The sequence below is a fragment of the Cupressus sempervirens genome, chromosome 1 (genome assembly GCF_028749045.1).
Source record: "Cupressus sempervirens isolate cs-2001-9-10 chromosome 1, ASM2874904v1, whole genome shotgun sequence".
Lineage (NCBI taxonomy): Eukaryota > Viridiplantae > Streptophyta > Pinopsida > Cupressales > Cupressaceae > Cupressus > Cupressus sempervirens.
The window spans coordinates 265,312,670-265,333,244 of record NC_143118.1 but is presented as its reverse complement, the minus strand read 5'-3'; the positions used below and the strand labels follow the sequence as shown (position 1 = coordinate 265,333,244).

General features: G+C 31.6%; 2 protein-coding genes across 2 annotated transcripts; one reads left to right on the top strand and one right to left on the bottom strand.

The window, feature by feature from the left end:
- Positions 1-760: 760 nt before the first annotated feature.
- On the bottom strand, positions 761-9,281 carry LOC149577136 (alpha pinene synthase, chloroplastic-like). The gene is made up of 10 exons (XM_089822392.1): positions 9,033-9,281; positions 8,364-8,554; positions 8,096-8,181; positions 3,009-3,223; positions 2,777-2,874; positions 2,585-2,677; positions 2,057-2,272; positions 1,830-1,968; positions 1,169-1,414; positions 761-1,057 (listed from the first exon to the last, which is right to left on the bottom strand). The coding sequence occupies exons 1-10, from the start codon at positions 9,279-9,281 to the stop codon at positions 761-763; spliced, it is 1,830 nt and encodes a 609-aa protein (XP_089678518.1).
- Positions 4,279-7,718, top strand: LOC149577137 (uncharacterized). The gene is made up of 4 exons (XM_089822380.1): positions 4,279-4,784; positions 4,917-6,350; positions 6,486-6,774; positions 6,893-7,718. The coding sequence occupies exons 2-4, from the start codon at positions 4,957-4,959 to the stop codon at positions 7,454-7,456; spliced, it is 2,247 nt and encodes a 748-aa protein (XP_089678506.1). The 5' UTR covers positions 4,279-4,784; positions 4,917-4,956; the 3' UTR covers positions 7,457-7,718.
- Positions 9,282-20,575: the final 11,294 nt, after the last annotated feature.

The window sequence follows — 20,575 nt, the reverse complement described above, 5'->3', positions numbered from 1 at the left end:
TTGGAGTGTTCTATAAGTCAAACAAAAATTTCTCCCTTTCATATCTCTCAAAATATATGCATTGTAAGTAGTCTCCGAATTTATTTGTACACATATATATACTCTGGATTTATTTTTACACATATCGATATAAGTCATTTACATGGTTCTTCAACTTTTCTATCTAGCATTTAACTAGCCTTTCATAGGTCTCCATCACTTGGTCTAATACTAAGTTAAGTTTTAATAGATTTATCATGGCTTTAACTTGTAATAGCATGAGTAGATTTTATGTATAGTTCAATTTACCTTCTCATATATATACAAAGTATTTAATATATTTGCATATATATATATATATATATATATATATATATATATATATATATATATATATATATATATATATATATATATATATATATATATATATATATTAAATATCTTTAGTGCATTCAATCTGGTTGGAACTACACTAACAAATTAGCAGTTTTAACCAATCGCTTTACCTACTAATTATAAAAGTATATATAATCTAACCAAAATATGGAACATAGTGTATACAGACATAGTGATAACATAAAATATATGAACCTTCTTATTTACTATAGTCCATAGAAACAAAATCAATAATGAATTGAAAAATGAGAAAATAAAAAACATTATTTACCAAAATAACTATAGAAGTCGTCTTCTTTCAATTAATCATGCAAAATTTTATTTCTGTAATACACTTCAATGTGTAATTGTTAATTAGTCAAGAGATACATAAATTAAGGTACTACATTTCAACTGGTTCAATAAGGATTCGTTGTACATGATTCTTCATATCTTTGGTAGAAATGCTAAATCCATCTCTTTCTTTGTAAAAAACTTCAAAACATCTTGACATGTCATAAGCAAAATCCTTAATGTGAATTGGAACACCATCAGTCTTCAAATACTCCAAATTTAATTCTTTCAAATGTTCATCTAACATAAATTGAAGATACTTCAATGCATCTTTCTCAGTAGATTCTGGATGCTCTTTTAAATAGCATGCTATAGATGAAGTGACTTCTCCACGATTTGCTTCAGCCTTCAAAATAAAACAAATGACATTTAGTTTGATAAATATTGATCGAACATTTCCTTATACAATTTCTTACACCTATAAAATTATTATTACGATTGATGTGTTATTACATACCTTGAAGGTCATAGTATCACCTCTTAATCTAAGTGTCAATCCAAAAAGATAATTGAACTTAGATGGGTGATCAATTTTTTGAAATTCACTTTCTAGAACCACATCTGATCTTAATAAAGCTTGTAATGTTGTTACACGAGATCCTGAACTCTCTCTTCCATTTTCTAAAAATTCTTTCAAGTTCGGCATGTGGCCAATGGAAAGCCACTTAACTTCTTGCATCACAGCATCCAAATAGTCATTCCACTATACATGAAAAAATATTTTACTCAAATACAATCATGGAACTTTATATTATTATTCATAATACTAATAAAAAGAAAGTAATGATGAGAGAGGCCTATATATATATATATATATATATATATATATATATATATATATATATATATATATATATATATATATATATATATATATATATATATATATATATATATATATATATATATATATATATATATATATATATATATATATATATATATATATATATATATATATATATATATATATATATATATATATATATATATATATATAGCCAAAATTAATTAATTATTATGTGAATAATGTTGAATATTTAATAATGCATCATTAACGAATATAAATATTCAAAATCTATAATATATATTTAAAATTAAGATATTTGTATTTATACAGCATTTCGAGCATTTTGGAGGGTGTCACGGCCTTGAATCTTGGCTGCCTGTTGTACACTTTCATTAATATCATCATAAAGTGCAGAGTATGCAATTTTCATATATTCTGGAAGATATTTTGGAGGAGAGGAATCCCACCTAAATAACATTTCAATTCTACATATCATTATTTGCATTAAAAAAAATTAATGTTTATCAAATTAATATTTCTTAAAGGAAAACTTACCTCTTGAAAACTTTTGTAAATTGTTTAAGTTCTTCAATAGTACCATAGGTGTCATAGATATCATCAACTATTGTTGCATGGGCAGAATATTTTGCAAAGTCAATTCTAAAACCTGAATATTTAGGTTCTCCAGTAATTGCACATCCTTGAAAGAGATATTCAATGTGTCTATGACGACAAAAGTCCAATTTATTCAACCTTGAATCCTTCCACCATCTTAAAATCACAAAAAATAAAAAAATTCAAAAGTATAAGATATATAAGGAATATTATGTGAATTTAATTTTACGAATTTAAATTATCAAAACCAAAACCAAAACCAAGATTTTGCAATGAATTTTTTTTTTTAATCTCTGTTCTAGAATTGGAAAAAAATGTGTATCTAGAAATTACATGATCAGTTAACTATGTAATTAAAGTTCATGTCTAATCTCAAATACCTAAAATGAAAGATATAATAAGACATATACTAGCATACTTATTTAAAATATTAATTTAATAAAAAATAAATTCTCTCAATCAACTCACCTAGATATCATTTGAAGCTCGGGTCGATACATTGACTGTAAGATATTAAAATCCAATTTAGCCAGATGTAAAATATTTTTATCATCCATATCCCTGGAAGTCAATGATTAGATACATAATTTTCTAAGAATTTTCTATTTAAAATTTAAAATTATGGTAAACATCAATAAAACTTAGAAGCATTGGAATTACATCATCCATGAACTATTTTCACCATAGATATCCATATAGTTTCTTGCTTCCAATCTTGGCAAATTTGTGCGCCATGCATAATCCAAGTTAAATGTTATCTACATGCACACAAAAGAAAGGAATATTTAGATAAAATAGATAAAATTTATATCCATGTGCTTTCCTATATAACTTTTCATTTTACATAACAAACAAAAATAATAGTTTGTGTGTGTGCACAAATCATTATTACCTCTTTTAGAAGATGGGCACTAAGAATGTGAGACTTTTGAAAAATCTGTTTTAAATAGATGGTACTAAAGGCTTTAGCTTCATCCATTATCTTCTCATTTGGAAAGGAAATTAATGAAGCTCGATATAAATTTAGAATACTTTTTATCTCTTCCTCTAATTGAATATTGCAACATAAGAAGTGTCCATCTTTATCTTTGAATTGTTCTAGCACATCTGCCATGATATCATTCAATATAATATATCTAGTTAGAAAACAAAATTTTATATTCAAATTTAGATAGAAAAATGAGATTCAATAATTAATTTATACATTGCATGAATGAAGTTATTGTTAATAACTACATTATAAACATCTTCAACATTCTCTCAAGTGTTTAGTATATCTGTCTATTCCAAAAGATCAACAAACATTTTAACTCTTGAAAATCCTCTCAAGTGTTAAGTATACTTCTCCATGCAACTATAACTTATGAACATCTTAACATCATCTCAAGAGTTTGGTATACTCATCTATATTATATCTCCAAAAGTATTGGAAAAGATAAACATATATTTTAACTCTTGAGCATCCTCTCAAATGTTAAGTATACTCCTCCATATTACTTTTCCTAAAATCCTATTTAATTATTTCTAACTATTCTTTATCTATCCTAGACTTTGCAAATATCGAAGCCTAGATAAGGCATGTGATTTCCTTTAAATTTCTAGTACAATAATCCATGGGGTATTAAATGCCAAACAATATCTTGCTTATCTACTCCGGCCAACAAAGATGGTATAGATGCCCAAAAAAGTAATGTATAAAAATGGTGTTTTTTGTCAGAGTTATAACTACATCGTATATCCCGCGGTCGCCACATCAGGAATTTGTATAAAAGATAAACTACAATGTCAATCTTATACGAACAATTATGGAAAAAAAAATGCGCCCCTTCAAAATACCTGCGTTTCAGTTTGTTGTTTAGACATCTCCTTCACAAAAGATATGCACAAAATTCAATAAAGAAGATTTTATGCATGACGATTAATTCTTTGGTAGCTTCCTGAGCTTTGAAATTTTTAATTATCCACTGTTATAGCTGGAACATAATTAATCTAGGCTGAAATATCCGAAATATTAGATATTTCAGTAAACTGTTAGGAACCATTTTCCTTCTTAAATTACTTCAAGAATAGTTTAGGTGTGTTTATACGTTTGTTCATCTAATAATCTTGGCCACAATGTAGACTGTGCTCAAGATTTGGAACATTAAGAATAGCTCTATGCTCCACGGGGACGCGTCCCCTGCCTCTGTACCCTAGTACCCGTACCGGGTACGAAACGGGGACGCGGGTACGGATTTTGGACGTACCCTGCGACGTCCCTTTTTGAGGGGAAAGGGGACGGTCCCCGAAACGCAAAAAAAAATTTCGTAGGAAACTTGGGTACGGATTTCCGTACCGGGGACGGCGTTCCCGTCCCTCGCCCGTACCCTTTTGCCCACGCCGTCCCCTATTTTCCAGCCGGCCATGGGTGAGTTAAAAAGTTAAAAAAAATGGTTTTTAAAAAAAAAAATTTAATCTTTTCTATTCCGCCTAGGGCCCACATGGATGTTAAGTTGTTAACCCTAATGTGTCTTCTTAAATAGTTAAAGTTGGAGCTCATTGCTCATTTGGAGTTGTTTGCAAGTTGGGAAGAGGAAGAGGAAAACATTGAACATTCAACAACAACAAAAGAGGAGTGTGTTTTGGAGGTGGAAGAGAAAGTTTTGCCTTCATTTCTACTTCATTCTAGGTATGTTTTTTATTTTCTTTTTGTTTGATTCAAACTTCATTGTTGTTTGTTGTCATTTTTCATTTTTTTCAATGACATAAAGAGGGCATGTTAATGGAACATTGAAATATTTTTTTTTTCTATAACTTGCAGCAGTATACTATAAATCATTGTAAAATCCAAAGGCAAAAACATGAGCAGCAGTGAGAGTGAGGGAAGTAGTGATAGCATGGAAGTTGCCATGCAAGAAACTCAAGTGTCACAATTACAAAGACCAAGAAAAAGACCTAGGGCAGCCATTGATGAGCCTAATGTAGATGTCCCTATGCCTAATCCATTTGAGTGCCCTTCCAAAGCCTTAAAACAATATGCCAAAGGCCCATTCAACCCTAAGAAACCTCTCCTACAATTTGCCACAAAAGTAGACAAGAATAAGAAGAAAAATTCGGGGGGTAGTAGGGAATGGGAGTGTCATTTATGTAAGAAGCATTATTTTGGGAGCTACACAAGAGTGTATTGCCATCTTTTATGGATAGGTGGGCAAGGGGTGAAAGGTTGCAAAAAAATTACGGAGGAAGAAAAACTTGAGGCCAATAGGTTGTATGTGGAGGGGGAGTTATTGAAATCCGGGGGTCCTATGAGTAGCACACCCACACCCTCATTGACTCCCACTAGCACTGTTAGTAAAGGGAAGGGAAAGGCCAAGACTAAGAGAGATACCAATGTGGCTGATTTATTTAACATACAAGCAAAAGATAGAGCTGAAGAGTCCATTGGCAGATTTCTTGTTGCTCATGGCATACCATACCATGTTTCTCGTTCCTCATTCTATAAACAAATGTGCAAAGATATTTATGCTGCTGGTCCCTCATTTGTACCACCAGGAGAGACTAAATTACGCACCACTATCCTTGACAAAGAGTACTCAAAAGTAAACATTTTGATGGAGGATATGAGGCAAACATGGATGAGTGATGGATGTTCTATTATCATGGATGGTTGGACCGATATCAAACATCGGCCACTCATCAATCTTATTGTCACTAGTACAGCAGGGGCCTATTTTCTTAGAGCCATTGATTGTTCGGGAAAAAAGAAGGATGCATCCTTCCAATTTCAGATTTTGAAGGATGCTATAGAAGAGGTAGGGACTTCAAATGTTGTGCAAGTAGTCACTGATTCAGCCCGTGTGTGTAAATCAGCTGGATTGATAATAGAGAGCACCTATAGACACATTTTTTGGACCCCATGTTGTGTACATGCATTGAATAACACCTTGAAGGACTTTGGGAAAATTGATTGGATAAAGACTATGGTGTTTGAGGCTAGAGACGTGCAAATGTTTATTTGCAATCATCACACATCTCTTGCATTATTTAGGACATTTTCCAAAAAAGAATTCCTCAAGCCTGTGGAGACTCGATATGCTAGCTACTTCATTTTGTTGGAGAGGATGCTTGAGGTCCAAGAGGCCTTACAATCCATGGTGGTCAATGCAGAGTGGAATAGATGGCATGAATCAAGCACCCCAGATGGAAGACTTGTCAAACGAAGAATCCTAGATGAACATTGGTGGACCACAATGAGGTAAGAAACTTAAGAATTGGTGGATATCATAATTGTTATTATTGCTGATTTAATAAAAAAAAAAAATTGATTTAAGCACTTGCTGATTTTTTTAACATATTATGTTTCTCACTTGCAATTTTCTTTCATTTGCAGATACATTTGCTCCTTCATTGACCCTATTGTGCAGGTCATTAGATATGCTGATACTGACTCTCCTAGCCTTGGAGAGATTTATGAGACTTTTGATAGCATGCTTGGGCAGATCAAGCAAGCTGTTAAAGATAAGGAACCTACTTTGGAGTTCTACGAGGAGCATCTTAAGCCCATTGTAATGAAAAGGTGGAACACTATGAACAACCCACTTCATATGGCAGCCTATGCAGTCAATCCAAAATGGTATGCACCAAGGCCTGGGAGAGTGCTTCCATCTAATGATGAGGAGGTGAGTTTAATTTATTAAAGAATTCTGATTTTATAATACATTTTTAAATATTTTATTTTATTTGTAAAGTTTATAAACTCTAAGTTCTCACTTCTTAATTTTTGTTTGTTCAATATAGGTGAAGGACGGCTTCTTCAAGGCCCTTTCAAAAATGTATAGTGCAGAGGATGCTGCAAAAATTCGAGGGCAATGGCTTGACTTTGCCAATCTTCGTGGTCCAACATTTGGTAGACCAGAGGCGAGGACTGATAGAGCTACATTAGCTCAAAAGGACCCGATTGGATGGTGGACATGGCATGGTAGAGATGCACCTGAGCTGAAAGCCCTTGCCACCCGTCTTCTCTCACAGGTTGCGAGTTCCTCTGCTGCAGAGAGGAATTGGTCTACATATAGCTTCATTCAATCGGTCAAGAGGAACAACCTTACCTCTAGACGATCAGAGAAGCTTGTGGCTGTTCATAGTGTATTGCGACTACAGGAGCGACAAAGTCTTGAGTATCGACAGACTCCAGCACTACGTTGGGATGTTAATCCTGAGGATGCATTGCAGATTGATGAGGATAACACACCCCCAGGGCTGCTTGGAGTTCCATTGGATGAGGACCCTCTGCCTACCCCTGCCAGTGATTCAGAGGATGAGATTGATGATGATCTTGATTTAGATAGAGATTTAGATTCCTAGAGGACAGCCATATATTTGGCTTTCTGCTTTTCAGATACTCAGATACATTATTGCTTTTGATTATTATGGAGTTGGACATCTCATTTACACTTCTAGTATTTACTTTCATTGTGTCATTTTGATTTTCATTTCATGCATGATGATGATAGATTGATACTTGGAGCCTTTGGGCATTTTTGCTAATTGTATGCGATATTCGGATATATCATCATATCATATTCTCATTTTGATTCTAATCTTAATAGTTTTCAATTTCCATGTATTCTATGGTGAATGGTTTATCAATGTTATGATTTATCATTGTTATGGTATGCATATCAGAAATATATCTCTAAAGAAGTCTAATTCTCCATATATAAAAAATTTAAAATTCCCTATATTTTATAGCCGTCCCCTGAGGTCCCGTCCCCTAAATTTTGGCTTCGACCCGTACCCGTACCGGAAACACGTTCCCGTCCCCTAAAACGTCCCCGTCCCGGAAACTCCGTGGAGCATAGGAATAGCTTGATATGCCAAAGAAATTTAGACTATGAGAAAATCATAAATCAACTAGTTATTAGAGTTAATCTGGAATTCAAATATACTAAAACAGTTAAGAATAGACAAATATAATAATACAGTAAAGTATAAACATCAGACCTGTAGATACTGGATATCTATGAAGTCGAAGGATTCGAAGTCCCAAAGCTGCGGTATTCAGATCTCTACTCATGTCGTTCCAAAACCTGCAATTCAAATAAATTTCACTTCCAAATCATACTTTTAAGAGAGGACTCTTAAATATCATCATAAAATTAAACTTTAAAAAAAAATCAATTTTGATTATTTAACATTTTTAGCTTAAGAATCAAACCTTAATAAATCATTTGTTTTTAACATCTCAATCTTATACTTTGTTCAAACGTACCTATAAATGTAATCAAGAGCTTCTGCTATTTCTGTTTGGAAATGTCGCCCAATTCCAAGGCGTTCTACTTTATCCACAATTTCAAGACGCCTCAAAATATTTTCTGCACAAGAATCCCCAGCACCCACTGCACTGAACATGTTTTTGACCTCCCCAACGAGTCTATCAGCATCCTCAAGATATTCAGGAGCCTGAAAAACACAAACAATTACACATGAAAAAACATTGAAATCTATATTAGAATAATAACATAACAATGATGTAGTTGCCATAGTCTATTATGTTACTATTGAGTGTTTTTGGTCTAAACTGGGTGTAATTTTTCACCATCAATGTTTCAGATCATACTATATGATCTTCATCAAAATGAAACTCTAGCTATTGTTTCATTCTGATGATAAATCATCTCTAGCTACTCTAGCTATTGTTTCATTCTGATGATAAATCATCTCTAGCTATTGTTTCATTCTTATGATAAATCATATAATATGATTGGAAATATTGATGATAAAATTTTATACATAATTTAATCTAAAAACTCTAATACTAGAATAACAACATTCCAGATACATGAAAAAAATAACATTTATGACACACAAAAAATAACATTCTAACATTCTAATTCATATTATCATCTTATAAAAAAACTGGAATAGCAAAGAAGGTTACATTGTAAGGCAGTTTAGGGAGAGATTGTATGAAATCATCGTCCCACAAGTTGGGATGATGATTCCCTGTACGCCTAGTAACATTTTGATGAGCAGTACTAGTGGGGGAAATGGCTTTATTCATTATTGGATTCCTCAGGCTTTTTGTTGCTAATGTTGGGAATGATTTGGGACAAGTGCTTATCAGATGGGTGAGCTTAGATTTCAAGCAAGAGATCATCGTTGGGGAAGAAATACACGTGAGAGCCATATTTTCCAAGGGTGATTTTGCACTGGGTACTTCTGGCCTTTTATAGACAAAAATATAACGCCCACAGTATGTTTAAAATGAGAATTAAAATGGGTGAAAAGACGTTGCAATGTCAGGATACCATCTTATTACTTCAAGTCTTTTAAGCATAGAGCACGTTCAAAACCTCTGTTATCAGACAGAGACTAGAAATGTGCAAAAGTCGCCGGTTACCCAAAAGTAGGAGCAGTGATTTTACTTGACAAGACATTCATATCGTAATTTGATTCCTTGTCTTGGCCTTTTTATAGACAAAATGACTGTGACGAGTTCTACTCTTTGTGAGAGGTGTACCAGTAAGAAAACACGTCGTGTGCAGAAATACTCGGAGATTAACAACCATTCGAATAAAAAATGGATCAATTTTCCTATTGATTTGAGTTTTAATAAGTGACAAGTTGCATCGACAACCAACTTAATCAGATAGCTCTTTCAAAACCCTGTTATGCGAGAAAGTCTCAAAACGTGAAAAGGCAAGGCAACCACAAACATTGATTTGATTTGATATACTTTTCATATTAATCTTGTCAATTTTCATAATCTATGTTGATAACAGTTTTTTCCCTTTGATTTCATACAATTGTGTGTTTGAGTTAGCTATCAATAAGTTTAAGTGTGAGTGACATAGTTTGTGTCAATTATATTAGTATGTTGTCATTTGTACTAGTAGTTGAGTGTTTATGTACATGCAACAAATAGCCTATAAGTGTGTATTATAGCGTGCAATGACTAATAGTGGTTATATCAATATTATTTTGACATGCACTAATGAAAAACATGAATGAAAAAGTCTATCATGAAACATTCAATATTATTTTGACATGTACTAATGAAAAACAATGACAAAGTCTATCAAGAAACATATATATCATATGTATGTAAAGTTGCCATAACTCAATTTGTAACACTATAATTTGTACAAATTCTTATAACTAATGGGAAAACGGAACTGAAAGGGTATCAAGGATAACTGAATTTGTTTTTCAATTTAAGATCTCACCACATGTTTAATGGTAGCCAAAAGTAGAATGGTGAAAAAAATGTATTGATGTGTAAACTTCCATAATTCATCAAAGAATTGAAAATCATAAAGTGATTTAATATCCATTAATAGTCATAGTTGACAGATAAAATTCAAATTAAAGGAAGATACAATAGGAGGGAGAAGTTTGTAGATAGCACTACTATTTGTAATATGCAACCTGATAAAGTAGACACAGCCAGTTTCCTTCTAGTCTCTTCATATTTATTATGAAATAAAAAAAATTGGACACATAGATTGTGCTCTTCACACGATATTTTTTCCTTTGAGATGTCCATTTGTGGGTGCTACATAAGTTCAAGAAAAATTTAATTAGATTTATAATAATGGGAATAAATTATACATAATTTCATTTTAATGCTACCACAATACAAAAATAAAATAGAAAAATACAAAGGCAAACCTTTCTTCTATATATCTTGTTTTTGTTGTCCCCTCAATTGTACATAATCACATGGCCTTTTGTTGATGATCAAACTAAGAATAAAAATTGGAATTCAAAGTGGATTGTATCATGGCAATCATTTAATTGAACATTGTTGAAAACCAATGGAAATAATAAAGTAGATAACTAATGGGTGATCTAATACAAACTCATGAGGTGTCTTAATGACATATAAAATATTACTTTTGGCATACATAACATGGGATCACCATATCTTACCTTATGGAATTTTTGGTGGAGGAGATCCCTATTTAGGGACATGTAGTTGAGGTTGTATTCTACCTCTAGATTTTGAAGCCGAGGGGTTGATTTTGTTTACGGCTACATTACAATATCTACAAATAGAAGAATAGGATTGAGACAGAATCATTAAAACAAGTGACCCATATGGAATCTCACTAAAAGAGACCAAGACAACTAATCTGCAATACTTGGTTACCTTATTGTTGCTCTTATGATTGTTGATTCCCTAGAGTGCTTCTATATTCATCTAGTTGAGCCAACTTGCCATCAAAATTGTAATAGGGGAGAATTTCTACAATAGAACTATGTGCTTAGAGTTTTCATTTGAATGCCTTTTTATTTAATCTACATCTTTTTTTGGTGTAATGACTTAACTACTTTTCTTAGTATGACATGTATGAAATAGAATTGTTGTCATGGGGATTCAATAAAAGTAATATATGTTTGGGAATGGTTGTATGGTTATGAAGAGACTAGCATGGTTTCCTTCATAAAGATCAATCATTATAATATAATGATGAACATATTCATACTTTTTAAAGTGAATGAGCAGAAATTATCCAACTTGAACCCAATTTCAAGAGATTTAAATATTCCTAAGTAATCTGGATAAGCTCCAAATTTAGAAAAGGAATTAGCTGATTAGGTGATACTACAAACTTTGATAGTTTGGTTGGTTAAGAATTGGATGACAAGGTTTAAAAAGATGCACACATTATAGTTTATAGGCAACCTGAGTTCAAGCTTCATTCCAATGGATTCAAATAAGCAATAGGTGAATATCAGCAATCTCGTGACCCAAATATTTTAGCGCATTGCAAGAAATTTTAGTCTCTTTGTATAGATTTTGAGGTTAATTGGAATTCAAAGCTATCTTAGAAATCAAGCATTAAATCTTAATTGAAATGATAAAATTAATGTAGTTTATTGTTTGTATACAAGTGATTACACATTTACAAATGATGTCTAGTTAGAAAATCTTTACCATACCTAAGTTTTAGCCAAGGCTAAGAGTCCGACTGGCTATGCAGTTCCATATGGGCATTGTAGATTTTCTTGTAGTGAAGACAAATAATGGGAGTAGATAGTTAACATAACTGAGGCACTTGTTTGAATAACCAAATTGTTCCATTTCTACCAATGTAGGATTCCACCTAGAAAAGAAATAAATTTGATTTCCCATTAAACCATCATATCCCCAATCATTTTTAGAAGAAATTACATTATTCATGTACAGTTGTAATAAAGTTTATCATGATTGTCTATGTATGTTTTATCCATTGTTTCAAATACAAAAACACATGGTAAACTATGTTTTCTCTTGATATTGACAACTTAATTGAGCACATATACTACTAAAATACCTATTGTTGACGGGCCATTAACTGTTGAAGAGTTATCCATGAGAAAAAAAATTCATACTTCTAATTATCAGAAGGAAGATGAAGCCATAGTAAATTAATGGATTAGGAGATATTGTGTTCCTATATTGCATTTTAAAGAAATAGTTAGTAAAAGCCATAGCAAATGATGAAGTAAAGTTTGTGTGAATACCTATGCCTTTGTATTTTTATGTGGTGTGGATAGTGATCTTGTTTAATCTTCAAGTTTGTTTAGTTTGATGATAGTTGTTGCAAGTGTGCTTCATCTTTCTTCCTCACAACTATGTAAGTGTTATTCTCCATTTTGTAGTACCTTTCAAATGACAAAGGTGGGTGTATTCAAAAGGTCTCAATAGATTTGACCCTTGATATCATTGTAAATGTCAATCCTTGTCATTCTTTTGTTGCAATGTTTATTGTTGCTCTATTTAGTGTCAGTCTTTCATATTTTTGTATTGTAATATCCCAAGCCATAGTTATTGGTATCTATGTATGTTCTCCTCACATTATTGGACATATGGGTACAATATTTGGGTTATGTATATCCCATGATGGTCTAATATAATTGTCAAATTGAAAAAGAACATATTTTGGTAGTTCTAGTGGAGTTGAATTATTATCGTAAATGATGGATGTAATTACTCCTAGTGATCCATTTACAAGTTCAGTTTGTATCCATAGGTTTGTTGTTGACATGATTTTTTTTCCTATGCATAAAAGAACATCTTGTTTAAGATAATCATCTTCACATTTTTCATTAGATTTTTGTGCAATAGCTTTAACTAAACTACAAGCTATTGGGACATTTAATTGTTTCAACATTTTCTTATTGTGTAGTTTAGCAAAGTCATTGGTTGCAAATAGATGTGTATGTATGTCAAAGTCTTTATTTTGTTTAGTGGTTATCATTTTTTTGTTTGAGTCATGAGTGTGTCCCAATCCTCTTTGAGTGGTTTGGCATTTCTTATATTGTGCAGAATTTATAAGAATTTTCATTGGGACTCACTCTACCTATTTTGATGGAAAATTGTGTCCAATGTAACTACAACAATGAATGTGTGCCAAAGCATGAGGTCTCTAGAGTGAGACACATATATTGACTTATCCATAATAGGTGGAAGATAGCCTAAGTCACCAATAAGAATGATTGGGATTCCACCAGAAGCATGTTGTTGGTTGTGGGGAAATGCATCACATAAATAGTTGTCTATTTTCAAGAGTAGTTTTAGTCCTAAGAAGCTCATTTCATCTATTAGAATATATTTAACATGTTTGAAGTCCTCCTAGAGAGTTGTCAATCATTGTCCTTGTAAAGGTTGCATCTCTTTTATTGGTATACAAAGATATGTGTGGATTATTGTAGCATGTATGTTATATGTTGCAACCCCTATAGGTGCTAGTGGGAGCAACAATTTTTTGTCACTTTCTACTCCTTTATTTATGATTTTTCTAATGCAATAAATCAAGTATGATTTCCCAGTGCATTTCATCCCTTGGATAATCTAGTGATGACATTGTGCTTCACTAAGTGTTACATGTACAATGGAAAGCATATAGTGTAATACAATTATCAATCTTTAACAACTTGTCCCTCATAGAAAATAAACTTATTGATGCATTACTATAGAATCAAAATCAAATTTCATAATCCATAGAAAAAACTCTGATTTTAAGATTAAATGTTGCTAAATCTAGTTTGAATACAATTCCTTTGATTCAACAACAACTTTAGAGAATCATGAAATATTACTCTCAACTATACAACAAAAAAGTAGTTCAACATTGAAAAAAGTAGCAAACAAAACAAAAAATATTTTATTTCTACCTTTGTTTGAACTCAACCGCTAACTTAGCATTGTAACATACAAAACATTAACAAAATCCTTTTCTAGAAATAATAGTGGGACCCCAATTGATATTTCTAGATGCCACAAAACAACCAAAAATTGTAGCATTTTTAGTTTTTCTTATTTTCTACCTTTGGAATTTGGAAAAGAACTCACTTTAAAAGTGATTTACCTCATCTAAGAGTAGGTATATTAAAGCTTATCACCATAGTAAGCTAAAGCCTTTCCTATGACTAAGATAGGGACAAGGAGAATCTGAAAAAGGACTCAATTAGATGTGCATTGGAAAGGTAAGCGTTTAGACTCCAGAGAGAGGATAGTTTGGGATTATGAGAATACATTATTAGTTCAATTAGTTAGTATAATTATTGAGGGAAAACAATTTTTTTAGAATGGATTTTTTAGGTTCATCAAAATACATCTTGTATTACTGAAAGAAAAATGATTAACTCATAAGCCTAACATCCTAGAGAGGGAGAGTAGATCCCAAATTACTACATATACTTTTTGTTTAGATTGTGAAAGTTTGAATTTCAAGGAGCTTGACCCATAAATCAAGAATCATGGCAAGTAATATCATGCCAGGTTTAAAACAAGGATTTAAACCATTGGAGGTTTGTGCGCATATGTAATGGCCTTGTGTACACTTGAAAACACACAAAAAACATAGCTAAGTGCATTATAAGTGTTAATATTTAGTTATTTTTGTTGTGAAATGATATCAACAATTTTATAGTTCATGAAGGTTTGTACACTATTAAACTATTCTGGTAGTTGGATAGTTTTGTGCTACCCAAATTAGGCCTAATTGCTCAAATAGGACTAGTATGGGGGACCTAAAACAAATCGCTATAATTAAAAACATAAATATTAAATGGGATTCTTCGGATCCTTTAAACATCAAAGGAAAAATATATAATATAATAAAAACAAGCCTTAAAAGTCACCTGTTATCTTGATTTTGCACACAATTGTGTGTGGTGTTGTGATCTATGGAAAACAAGAAAAGAGATGAAACACATTTTTCTTCTTGTGATAGTACTACCATGCTAGGGGCTTTTTTCTTTCATTGCTCATTTTTTGTGTGAGATAGTTGCAATCTACAACAATTGATGACATGATGCACTAAACTTTATTTAAAAAAATTCCTTGTATTTTACATTAGATTTGTCAACACTAATATAGATTTCATAACTAGCAATATTTCTACATGGCAACCTCTAGAAAATGACAACTTTCTTGATTATATGATCTAGTACATTTAAAAGTAGACATTCTATCCATTTTTTGAGTGGGGATTGCTATTGTATTAATTTAAATTTAGATACAAGTTCAGTTAAAAGGTAATACTCATTAAATGAAGAGATTGATAGTAGTGACCCACTCCATCATTAAGTTGATTGTGGATGTTTCAAATATCTCGGGCATAATTTTATTCTTAAATAAAACATTAAATAAGATTAACATGCCTAAATTTATGAATTTTGTTGCTGAATATAATTAATGTTAAACACGTCATCAAAATAGTGAAGAAGAATTGGTAAAAGATTACTTGTGATAAGGCTCTCTAGACCTTGAATAATTCACCAGTTAGAACCATAGTCAGAATCAGGAATGGAAGCCCCAAATGAGTAGAACAAAAAAAATTAGTGATTTTGTAAGCCTTAAAGAAATCGATTGAGAACCACATGATTGATCAACTATAGTTTGAGTGCAAAATGGGGCTTCATCTAATTTAGTTGACTTTCATAAATGTTAATTGTAGAAATTAGGTATTGAGATCAATTACAACCTTCATCTTGCCTAGTCTTTTAGACAACCAAAAAATGGAAGGGATTAGAGATTCTCAAACAAATCCTTCTACATTATCTTGAATATTATGCATAGTTAAGATTGTGACTTAACAATGTGTTAAATGGGGATAAGCACAAACACTATTAGAAATATAGAAGGCCATGTGATGGCCTACATGTGAGGAACAACAAAAACAGAACAAAGGTTTGTCTTTTGATCTTTCTAAGTTTTTTATCTTCCAATCTTATACTTTGTCTCATGATAAGAAGGGAAAGGGGAACATGGCTACTCTAGTACAGGAAAAGATTAAAAATACTATTTTTTCCTCTTGGGAAATTGGGGTCTTAAGATTTTTATACTGCCACTTCTTGTAGTCTTTAGGGTCCTAGAATCTTTTTGTGTATTATGATGTTCATACAAAAAAATAGAAAGCACAATTTTTCTCATAGTGCAAAGATAATGATGCTTACCTGTTACCGTATGACAAATTTGGATCGTGAAGGCAATTCTAGAAAATATTCTTAAAATGTTTGGTGTCACAGGGAATCGTATTTCACTTCCTATGTCACATAGGTTTTTCTGCATCTAAAGACAAAGGACAAAGCATAATAAGCTAGCAACTTACCTATAAAAATGAAACCCCAGAATCAAGACATAAAGGACCATGCCTGCAAAAATTGGCTACAATTGATGGATTTGTTTTCAAAATAAACTAGACTCTCTTTGCTGCAACTCTCTCTGTATAGTGATTTACAATAAAAAAATCAAACGAGAATGTAAGAAAACATTGTTTAAAGTAATTTATCACCATTTAAAGGAATAGGTAACAACTACTAAATCAAAGAAATGGGAGATAAAATAGGGAATAAAATATTTAAAATGAGATTGACTAAAAAGATGTGATTAAAATAATAGATGACAACTAAAACATTATTAACATGCAATTGACTAAAAAACTGCAAACCTACTTTTAAAAATAATAGATAACAACAAAAATATTAGATAAATGAAGATAAAATAGAGAAATACAAATTTAATATTGGATTGACATAAATTTTGACTGGAAAATAATAATGGCAACATGAAATTTGATCAAAAAATAATAATGGCAAAAGGCTGACAAAATTCTGGAAAAAGAATTATTTTACGAGAACTTTGTTGCCACATATAGCCTACCAACTAAACTAGAATAATTATAATATTTTGATGAAGTCATATAAAGTTCTATGTATTAATAATTAGTATTACTAATGATGAATAACAAGTTGCAAGTTTAGTCTCTCTATTTTTGAATCTGTTGTTATATTTTTCTAATAAAATATTAGACTAGAGAAAATGTACTCGATGTGATTATTTTCTACAATTACTAATTAACTACCCATCTTACATCTTTTTGAGCTTTTTGCAATAGGTATCATGATGAGTGATTTGAAAGTGTGATTAGAAATGTTGATTAAATTTTTTGAACACAATCAAAGTGAGAAACATTTTTTTTATTGAATAAAGAAAAATTCTTACAAAGAATAGGCTACCAAGAGATAGAAGAAAAGAATAAAATGTTGCTATACAATGAAACAAAAGTCAATGACAACAAACAAGGACTAGAAACATTATTGATTAGTCCTATGACTTTTAAATTAATTAATAAATTTAACAAATGGTCACATCAAGGGCATTTTTTCTATTGTATCTAGTCATCTCCATGGTAAGATATACTTTTAAGTTTGTTTTTTAGAGATTGCCTAACCTGATGGATAAACAATTCAATTTAATCTTTAGATTATTTTTTGTTAACAATTTTTTTTTGTACAACTTTTTAAAATTGTTTTAATATTCTCTCATGGGGCATAAACTTAAATATTAAGATTGACTTGATGGAAGATGTTTGTCGAAAGAGTCCCCTACAACATCTTTTAGAATTTAATAATTAAATTTAAAAAGAAAAATATAATTTTTAATTTAATAATTAAATACCAAAAATTGTATTGTAATTTTTATTTTATTATTATCTTCTTGCATGTCCTCTTGATTTACCCTCAACTCACCCTTTAAATTCTTAGCATAATGATTGTATAAAGGTTTAGAATGTAAGGAGTATATAGTAACCATGTACCTTACTCAACATGAATGCTAACTAATGGTGATAAATGATTTTTAGGAATCAGTAAGTGAGAAGTTCTTATAGTGGAGCACCATAACTTTGCACTTCTGAAAAATTGTTTTTGATATATCGAACCACTTTTGAAATTGTATAACTTTAATTGTCAAGTCTCATAGTTAAAGAAAAGAAGGTTCGAAATCCACATGCTTAAATATAATCATGTTTTTTTTGCCAAAGTGTCCAAAATGGTCTGAAAGGGAAGTAAGACTATTAGCATGAATGCTAATGACACTACTTTGGGGGAGTATCCTAAGAATTGGGGAGTATTGATATGTTGCATTCATGATTATGTTTGTCATTGATGTCAACATAGCATGGTTTCTATAAAGACTAGTTGAGTAGCAAACAAAGATCTTAATGGTATGGACAATGGTTTGATTGTTTGATGATGCAAAGTGATGGACATGTTCTATATTATGTCCTAATGATGTGGTCAAGTGCGTAAAGTCTAAGTTGAAGACGTATAGAAGTTGTACCTAATTTAGAAAGAGCAATTCAGAGATAGAGTATTCAAAAAGAAGTTCTTGATGCTTTTTCTCTATCTTTCAACTAATATGTAATGAGAAGATGCATAGTCAGGTAGTGATAGATGACAGTCTACTGGTGATGTCAGCAAGTGCACAAGCCCTAGTATCGCACATGTGAAGTTTTGTATAGAGTGTGAGCTGATAATGCTATTGTAATTGTAATTAATTAATTATCTTACTACAGTTATTTGGGAAAGCCTCAAGGTCGACTCAAGGAGTTATTTGGAAGATATAGTATAAAGGAAAGATGTTTTCCTTGTTTATAATGGGTGTGTAAATCTATGGAAGTGTGAAGTTTGAAAAGGAAGTAGAGTGGTTAAGGGATGCATGTAAGTCATCCAAGGGATTATTGGATGTGAGTTTTATGATCTAGTTACAAGATCAAAAGGAGTAGAGGTCTAGTTGACAGGAAAAAAGAATAGGAAGGAAGTACATTTCATTTTTATTATTCTATAAGGAATAATATAGAGATCATTTGGATAGTGGGTTCATTGGTCTTTCCCTTGATGCTATTTGGACAGTGGGTCTAGCTATCTTCCACAACTCCTAACAAGGTTGGTGCAACTCCTAATAGGGTTGGAATCTCCTAACAGGGATACAAAGTCTCCTAATAGGGACTCATATGTACTGAATGTATTCATAGACTCCTAACAAGGTCCATCCTCTAACAAGGAATATTTATATTAGTACATCATCTTGTGAGTACCATCCCCACCGAGGTTTTCCCTTTGATCAAGGGTTTCCCTAGTTAACATATCTAGTGTTATTGTGTATGAGTATCTTGTTGAGGATTTTGATTATATTGCTCATATGGTTTAAGTTTAATAAGGTTGCTAATTGTAAAATTAGTTGGATAACTGATTCAAGCCCCCTCGCTTCTCAAGTATATTGGTAGACTATATATTCTAACTCTTGGTATCAAAGCATTAGGTCCTTCAAGGATAATCTTAACAACTTTGGCAGATCAATGAAGAATATTTTCAAAAAGGATAGTCTAGATTTGATGGGGCCAAGTATGATAGTTGGAAGCAGAAGATGAAGACTCATCTATTGTGCATGGGTTCAGGTTATTGGATCTTAACAAAGAGTTGAAAGATAATTTGTGGAAGAAGAACAACTTGAACAATGTATTAAAGTAGAAAGAGATTTTTTCATTTGTAACATGAGAGCTAGAGAAGCTTTACTATTAGCTCTTCCAGAGAATGACTACAGTTAGGTAAAGTCACTTCAAACATCTTATGAAATTTAGAAATCATTAGAACATATTTTTGAAGGTGATACACATGCAAAAAGAATGAGATTGTAGAATTGGATATGTGCATTTTAAGATGCTAAGATGTTGGAAGATGAATCTATAAGAAGCTATTTTGGTAGAATATCATAAATTGTTGTAAGAATTTGATCTCTTGGTGGAACCTAGAATTCATGCTTATAGGTTCTTATCCTATCATTCCAATCTGACTGTTAAATCTGTATTTAGGATTGGTTTTCTATGTACTAGTTATTGTATTACTGATGTATAATACAATAATGTATTTAGGGAGAGTATAAGAGTTGCAGGTTTTACATTATTGGTTTGTAATTCAAGTTCTATGTTCAACATATTGGATTTTATTGTGGAATAATGAGTTTTATTCACATGGAAAACCTTCTGGTCTTATTATAGCATTATTACCATTTTGGTTGTATCCAAATTTTGAATGTTGTATCTGAGATGAGTAGATAAAACTTCTATTGGAATTTCTACTGGTTATCGGTTGTGCTGGAAACTATTTGCCAAGTTTTATTTCTAATTATATTGCTCAAAGAGAAAC